General features: G+C 38.5%; 1 protein-coding gene across 1 annotated transcript; it reads right to left on the bottom strand.

Moving 5' to 3' along the window:
* Positions 1-1,624: 1,624 nt before the first annotated feature.
* On the bottom strand, positions 1,625-8,866 carry LOC118167949 (matrix metalloproteinase-27-like). Its single transcript, XM_035327956.1, has 10 exons — positions 8,621-8,866; positions 8,013-8,251; positions 7,288-7,436; positions 7,061-7,189; positions 4,975-5,136; positions 4,729-4,852; positions 3,909-4,039; positions 3,492-3,651; positions 2,116-2,219; positions 1,625-1,893 (listed from the first exon to the last, which is right to left on the bottom strand). Exons 1-10 carry the CDS (start codon positions 8,780-8,782, stop codon positions 1,793-1,795), a joined length of 1,461 nt encoding a protein of 486 aa, XP_035183847.1. The 5' UTR covers positions 8,783-8,866; the 3' UTR covers positions 1,625-1,792.

The following is an 8,866-nucleotide window of genomic DNA, read 5'->3' as shown; positions in this document are numbered from 1 at the left end:
CTGGGACAGAGGAACAGGTAGGGAACCATCTCCATCCTGCCTGCTTTCAGTGTGTTCTGCTCCTGTCTATTGTGGCCACTCCACAGGTAGTGGTGGTCCAAGCAGGTGCCTTCAACATTAACATCGTTTTGTGGTGATATTAAAAGCTGGTGATTTATCTCACCAAAAAGTGAACTTCAGAGAGGATAAAAATAGCATGTCCTTCTGTTTTGGAACCCATTAAAATAAAATATACCAGCAAAGACACTAGACATTTCAACAAACTTAATAAATTTTAGTTGTCTGGAAACTTTGCTACTTTAATTGAGTTGACTAACTTGCATCTGCAAAGAGACACTTTCTCCATGGGGTGGAGGTACTGATTTGCCCTTGTACAGTCTTTGAATGAGATGAGTAACATTGTAGAGTACTTCCCTCTCCTTCTGTACAGGGATCTTCCCTAACTCATGTAGAGTATTTATACAGAGAGATAGAAAGCTAAAGTTGTGAGATGAATCTCTCTCAAACATCTACCCTTTCACCCACTTTATGTTTAAATTTTGTTATGGTTATAGAGTATGCTGCTGTTCACCATGACTACCTCTGTAGATCAGTAAGACAGAATATCTGAGCGTCTCTTTTGATTTTGTGGTGGAAACCAAGCGAGAGGGACTCTCATAATAATAGCAGCAACATAATGACAGCACCTTTACACCAAATTGGGTAGGTAAAGTTCAGGTTGCAATCATTGCATTGTTGCACCTGGCACTGTAAAAGCACATAGCAAAAAGAAACTTTTTACTTGAACATGGAATAGGTGTGTAAAACAGCCAGACATATGAAAACTAGGGAGCAGGAGGACGAACCAATACTAATGAGACCATATTCTCAGATGTATCCAGCTGTGCACATGATATAGCCAAACATCTGGCAATTTGTTCTGGGCCTCTTTCCAGAATTAAATGTAAAGAAAATACTTGAAGAGGATATGACTGTGACTTTACAGTTTTGATTTGGTTTTGTGAGGAATCTGCCCTGACTACAGTGACAGCATGTAATAATGCATTTTGTACTTGGAGCACATGTACTGTACTAGCAGAGCAAAGGTTGAGCACTATGACATGGTAAATGAGTATATTTCTTGATTAGGACAGGGCTGATTTGTGAAGGATGTTATTAGTAGATTCACAAAGATTTGTGAATTGGTCCCAAACAGCTGCTGATGAAATGCTAATTGATACGCTGGGAAAACATATATCAAGGTGAGTAAATGTATTTGGACACTGGGATGGAGAGGTCATTTTTGTGGCACAATATTGATTTGATGTGAAAGGGACAAGGTTGCAATAGCCAAAGAACAGGACTAGAAGACAGGAGATGATGCAGAAGAATAAAGAAGTAATAAAAAGCCTGGTTCTTGAAGATGTTTGGGGACAAAAGGAAAATATAAATATCCTAAGTTGGACGAATATTTGAAAACTAGAGTTGGCATATTAATATGTAGTCTTTCACACCTTCTTTGAGATATAAAATGCCTTCAAGAGATGAAGCAGAAAATACTTGACTTCAAACATAGAACTATTTATTTCCAAATTATTTGTTCCCCCCTCCCCACCAAGTATAAAACAATAAATTATGTCATACATTTTGCACTTAATCAGGGAAACAGAGTTTACATACTGGTTTATTAAAATAGTAGACATATGAAAAGTAGTCCCATAGCTTCTCCATGTAACAGTGTATACATGAACAACCTTTGAGAAATCTAGAATGATTTATTTTCATTTGTTATGTATAAGAAAGTTTAATGATATTAACAGTTAAACCAGCTGTTACTCTTCATTTCACGAGTAACTTTTTTAGCAGTAGGGTCAAACTCCCACTGCCTTGATCCATGGAAGAAATAGAAGAATCCTAGAAATAAAAAAGTAAAATATTATGTTATGCAAACAAGGAGCTTCATTCTAACATTGTGTCATACATGTCTAACATAACACCTTTGTGCACACAAAAGAGCATCTGTTCAGTTCTATCTTTTGCAGAATACACCCATAATGACATCAATAATAACTCCAGAATGTGAGCTCTTTAAAAGTAAACTGATTTTACTTAAAAGTCCAAGCTCATTTCATTTACCTTTATGCTGGAAAACAGCATCAACCTTCTGGCTAATTCCTGGAAAGTCATTGACTGTCCGTCTAGGATAACCCTTCTCCATGGACCGGCTGTGTTCATCATACCTAAATCATATAAAAGGAGACATGTAGCTTTACAGAGTTTAGACAGCAGTTCTTCAAAGAATGAAGCAGCTGCTGAATGCTATTCACCATCTCTATAGTGACTGCACAATTTTTTTACATGAATTTTATACTCCTCTTAGACTCTGATATTACGTTGTACATAGAAGGCAAGAAACTGACTTCAAGTCAAATCAAGTTGGGGCAATTTTTATAAGATGGGACTGAATTTGAGGGCTGAAAGGAGGAACTAAGGTTCTTGAAGGTCTGAGGAAACAAATTTTTGAAGAATTTGAGGGGAAAAAAAAAAAAAAAAAAAAAAAAAACAGCCACCAACAGCTAAACAAGCAAACCTTTGTTTTACTTCTTGCTGGATACAAGAAATACCTTTCACAAGGGTTTGAGACTTAGAGAATGAGTGTTACTAGGTAAGAAATGCATGGTGTGGTTTTTTTACATGCCTTTGTCTTGTGACCAAAGCAGTAAAATAACAGTGCAAGATATTGTGAACATTCTTTCCAAAACTATCAAAAACAAAGGGCAGGAAACCACATGCAGCCAAAAATCCAGCTGACACTGCATGTCTCACTAGTAGCCCCACAAATAGTCATAATAAAGTGTGTTTGACCCATACATGCTCCTGGTTGCCTGCAGAAGCCTTTGCATCGGTTATCCTTTCACACAGGAGGAATCGATCAGCTTCTCAAAGCTGACTTTTTGCTTCTGTATTCCTGGTGTTCAAGAAGGGGGAATCACTCATACAGACAGTGAATAGGATTTAAAAGAAGCACATTGTAAATCTAATGTTAATCAGTCAAAAGAAGAGAAATGAACTGTGATTAATACCTTTCTGAAAGAGGTAAAATTATCTAGGACTTTTCAGAAATCACAGAAATCTTGTACAAGCTGTCCCAGTCAGCCTTCTGCTGAAATAGGCTAGCTCTCTGTTCTTTATTTTCTAGAGATAATTTTGTCTACCTTTTTTTTTTTTTTTTTTTTTTTTTTTTTTGTAAAAATAGTCTACATGCAGGAAATTTTTCAGCTTCTGGGTATAAAGAATCAAAATGAGTTCTTATCTTAAATGGCTGTTTCAGCTCACCATTCAACTCTCAAAAGTCAAAGCTATATTATTCTCACTGCAGGAGTCAAACAGACACTTCTATGTGTTACTTAATGTTACATAAATGTCTGATTTCTCTTTTAACACATTCACGATTTTAATTGCATACAGATTATATTGGAGTCAATCCTGAAATATTTGTCTCTTTTTCTTACCTCCAGTACTTGTCGCCTATGAAAAAGTCTGTCTTTCCTGTATTTTTATTACAAACAGCTGCATCAATTTTCTTAACACCTTTAGGAAAGCCCAGTGTGTTGATGTTCTTTGGATAACCAAGCAACACCTGATATCCGCTGATAACCCAGAACTTACTGCCTATTGAAAAAAAAATAAATAAATAAAAATACAGTTTTATCATTGATTTTGTGAAACTAAATGAAAGAAAAACATACTTTCTCGGTGTAGGTTTTAGGAAAACTAGATGAAAGACCCTTAGTGTTATTTATCTATTTATCTATTTATTTATTTTAATTTGAAAAGTGAATTTCATGCACGTATAGCTACTCTTCTTCCCTCATATTTTCCTTCAAAATTAAAGGTAAGAAAAATTTAAAGAAAATCTCATACTTCACCTTTGAAAAATAGGATCTGATCTTTCATGTTCTCATACGCTGCTTGAATACCAGATGGCAGAGTTGGCCAGAAGGCAGAAATTAATTCAAGTTCAACTTCTGAGTTATCAGGATAGACTCGCCACAAGTGTCTGATTAAAATATGAAGCAATTCTTGTAGAAAATAATAAACCACAGACGTTTCTATATATGCACAAGAATGTGAACAACACTGTGATTTACAAGTTCTTTCTTGTTAGTGGAACTACCTGGGTTGCTGTGTCAGGAAGGAAAACTCCCCTCTGTGGGAAACAAGGTTTTTTGTTGTTATTGTTCTGACTTTGTGGAATTACCCTCATTGGTAATTCTCACTGGTATTGATTGATTAATAATATCAGCTATAAGCAAGTAACAAGTTCAGACTGCTGTTGTACTGTGTAATATGAGAGGCGTAGGGTCCCAGATACAAGACTTAGGGCTTGAATAAGTAACTGGAAGAGATAATGGGCCAACGGTATTGTAGAGCATACTAATTTCTTTGGAATTGATTGCAGCAATTATTCATTTCACTGCTTGTTGTAACCATCTATACATTTGGGAATAAAGCTTTATTGGGACCAAGTTGTTTTCTGAAAATAAGAAGCAGCCTATTTTGTCAGGGGATCCTGTAAAAATATTACTATAACTCCTATCTCCTGACAGTTTTGTTTCTGTGAATAATTGATTCTGAAATCTACCCATCTGTCTCATTATAAATCCCATAATCATGGTCGTGTTAACCACCAGAGTATTCAGTCTAAAACACAAACTTCACAGAGTCACTCATCATATCAATATTTACCTGCCCTTTAGAAACATGATTTCTCGTCGGAGTGTAGTTATAGCATCAAAAGATATCTGGGAGCCACAGGTTTTAGGTGATGTAGGATTGGGTGGGCTTTTATCTGGGATTTTTGTTGGAGAACCTAAGGGAGACATTTTAGAATACATCAAATTTGTAGAAACATTAAGTTTTTCATGCATGAATGTTTTTTTTTTTTTTTTTTTTTAATCTTTTGTTTTTTTTTAAGCAGTGGATTTTACTCACCATAAATGGACTGAATGCCACTTATGTCATCTGGAGAGAGAGGAAATTCGCTGGGGCTGACGTAGGCATAATTTGGAAACATCAAGGCTCTCTGGTCGTTAGAATGGGAGAGACCCAGTGCGTGGCCAAACTCATGAGCAGCAACAAGGAACAAGTTGAATCCTTAAGAAATGGATATAGAGATCAGTCTACTTTTGGTCTGCAAATGGCTAACATATTCTGAATATACCAGGGCTATTGCTGTGATGGTTTCCATAAAATATACTGTAACTCACTAGGGTCTGCATACACATGTACCTACATTTTATACAGGTAGGTAGTGTTCTCCCACCATTAGAAGTGACTCTTGGCCATCTTTCCTCCCGTTCTTTCTGTTACCTACTGAAAGTACATGAGTGGCATGAGTAGCTGTCTGGGGGTGAGTGTGGGTGCAGCCCTGGCAGGGTTTACCAGCTGAGCTAGAGCAAATTAGACAGTGAGTCATGTCAAACTAATGGCTCTCCAGGGAAAGGAGAAGAGGGTGCACTCTGTGCACAGTTGAGATACCAAGTGGTCATTGTCAGCTCCCCACACCTGCCACAAACCTGTGTAAGAAAGGTGAGGTCATGAATAGGTAAAGAAAAAATATAATTTTGCCTGGATGATTTACCTTTTCATCAATAGGAATTTTAAGCTTATGGCTTCTCCATAGCCTTGTCAAATAAAAAATCTTTAAAAAATATTATGCTTACACAAGCTTATTCCCAGTGAAATATTAACATAGTTAACAGATAAAAATAGGACTTCCTTCAAAGTGCATTTAATTACATGCATCCCTCCAAGCCTTTCTGAATTAGGAAAGAATAATCATCTGCTCTGCTGTCCGAGAGCCAGCAATAGGAACAGTGAAGATCACAAGCCTGTGGCAGAGCAGAGAACTTGTCATCAATTGCCCAACACAGGCTGGCTGAAGACAACATTTCCATTTCTGAAAAAAACAAACAAAGCCTCAAGTTTCCATACACGTTTCCTGTCCTCCCTTCTCACGAGCTTCCCAAGCTCTCCAACAAGTTCTGCAATACGTCACTGCTGGAGTCACGCTGTTGAGGAACAACAGCAAAGCTGGGGTTGACCCATTCATTCCCAGTGTGTGGGGAAACATTACATTCTGTCTACATGGAAGTCCAGCCATCAACCCTCTTTTTTTTTCTTTTCCCCCATTTTTTTTTTTTTTTTCCTGCCACAATAAGCCCACATCTCTCCTCCTCATGCAGTGCTCTTGCAACACCTTCCTGTTTGTTAGCTCCTTGCTTTTCCTGCAGTGCAGTTTCCCTCTGCTGTTTTCCATCCCAAAAAGTGGGTGAGTAAAAGGTTTCAAATACAACAGGGTAATGTGCCCCTGTAGTGACAGATCTGTCAGAGGCAGTACATGCTGTATGGGCAGCCAAGGGGTTGAGGGGAGCAGGCAGGTCCCAGGTGGATGGTTGAACACTTGGTGTCCCTCTGTTTACGGGGCTGGTGGCACACATTTGTAGTCACCTCTCCACCCTGCATCTCAGCCTGTGGGCAGCCAAAATGGCACATCCAGACTCCCAGCTGCTGGCAGACAACTGAAATTACTTGGAAAACACTTCCTTACATTTGCTCAAGGATTCTTTGTTATCACTGGTGGCTCAAATGAGTTTCAGCTGGAGGGGACCTCCTCCAAGGGCTGCTGCAAGGCACGATATGCTGCCTCTGCAGGGTGTGCTAGTGCAGGCTTGGTGCCAGCATGTGCACCAGGAGGGGAAAAAGAGCCAGCTTTTACCACAGGTTGTGGAGCTTTGGTGGGGATGAGCCCCACTGACTCCCAGGTAAGAGCAGCATATGTCTGTAGTACTCATATCTGAAAAGGGTTGTCCTGTTGGTACCTTTTTTGGTGGCAAATATGGTCTAGGGTAGATAAGGCTGGTTTTCACATCACATTTTAAGTATTCCTGTTTGAGGATGGTCTGCAATATTCTTGAACTTTTAGTGCTGTGCTTTGTCTCAGTATATCCTTCACCTAAATAAAGTCAGAAAGGAATTTACCACTGGCATAACACTTCAGAAACCTTTTGTTACATACCATCTGAGCCTGTAGTCCAATCTTCATCCTCATCAAAGTGTGCATCACCACCAAAACCATCACCAGGTGGAAAGGCATGAGCGAGGACACCAAGGGGGCCATCAAAATAACGAGGGCAATGTCCATGAGCTAAATAATATGATGTTGAAATAACATTGAGTTTATGTCATGACAACTGGAAAAGTCTTTAAATTAGTCTTACCATTGATTTGCAGTCAGTGCATTACCTTTGGTCCCGAAAGCAATCATTATATCTGCTATTCCCTCATGAATGCGAGTGAAAATCAGCGGGGTGACAGTGCTCCACACTTTAAATGCCTTCTGGATTGCTTTATCTACATCGTCTTTGCTCATATCTGGTGTATAGTTCACGATTCTACAGTTACAAAAGAATTTCTCTAATATTGTTAAGATGATGAACAGAGATGTATAAGAAGCAATTTACCCTGTAATCCAATAGCTCCCCAAACTCATCTTGGACTGAGTAAGTTTAAAGAACTTAATAACCGCCCAACATGTCTTTTGCATAAAAATAATTGTTTACACAGTATCAGTTTTTCTCCAAGTGGCCTTTATCCAGGGGGTGGTCTCTTGGGCATGAGGAAAATTGTCTCCTTGTGATTCTGTGACTAAGCTGTTTGTCTTAGCAAATTTTGAAGATATGAGGGTTTTCACAGGATGCAACTGATATTTCTGTTTGGCTCACAGAATATTAGTTAGGAGTGATACAAGACAGGCAAAATACTATAGTTGACTCATAAAATGTAAAATACCCAGCTTGAATCTCAGAGATTCCTCTCAGGAATATACTTAGCTAACATCTGGAGAAACAAAAACATTTTTGTGTTCCCAGATGGAAACAGTTGCTATAGAAGTTATATTTAAATATAACAAATGTGGATACCCACAAAACCACAATATAAGCACAGAAACACAATTATGGAAATACTACCTGTAAGTCAGCTTGTTTTTCTTCCACCCAGGCAGAGTGACACCATAAAGACCCACATCGGGAACTCCACACCTGGGTTTTTTCATCATTTCTGATGTCTCAGAGTCTGGTTTTCCAGTCACTTTCAAACCAAAAAAGCGTTGCATTTTCTGGAGTTTTTCAGCTATCGATTCAGCATTCGTTTTCCATCCAAGCTGATTTGGATCTGGTTCAACAGTATAGAATTTATTTAAATAGCCCTAATGAAAAAAAATAAAGCAAACACATTTCACATTTTGGTCTGTTTCTTAAATACATACCTTAGGACTGATATTGTTTGTCTATTGTGCTAGTAGAATCATCTGCCCGTGATTTCAGAGCACAAGAGTTGTTTTCCTGAGGATCACAGCTAAACAGAAACAGGCAAATTTTTCTCTGATCCTTATTTACTTGACATTTCCAGTTTTTACCGATTATCCTACTTTAATAAAGTTGGGGCAATAATAGCATTCTATTAGCATTCTAATAGCATTGCCTCAGAAAGACAGCAAACTGCTGCATAGCTAGAACATGCAGATTATGTCTATAAGGAAAGGGCTGTGGATCTCAGATATGGACAATAGAGTTACCTCTACAAGCTTTGCATCTTCTTCTTTGTTGTCTTTCTCTGGGTGGACGGGAAGAGCATTAGAAACAGCAGCACACATTAAAAGAAGAACCAAAATTTTCTTCATTCTTACACTCCTTTCCATCCTCGTATGAGAGCAGTCTGCTTTCTGCTCTGTGTGCATCGTCTCTCACATTCCAGTTCGCATGGTTAGAGAGTGCTTTGTAGAGCCAGCTGGAGACTGACTCAGAGTCTACCGTGCTCTGAT

Source organism: Oxyura jamaicensis, chromosome 1 (genome assembly GCF_011077185.1).
Source record: "Oxyura jamaicensis isolate SHBP4307 breed ruddy duck chromosome 1, BPBGC_Ojam_1.0, whole genome shotgun sequence".
NCBI lineage: Eukaryota > Metazoa > Chordata > Aves > Anseriformes > Anatidae > Oxyura > Oxyura jamaicensis.
Note: the sequence above shows the minus strand (reverse complement) of the source record. Positions and strands in the feature narration are given on the sequence as shown.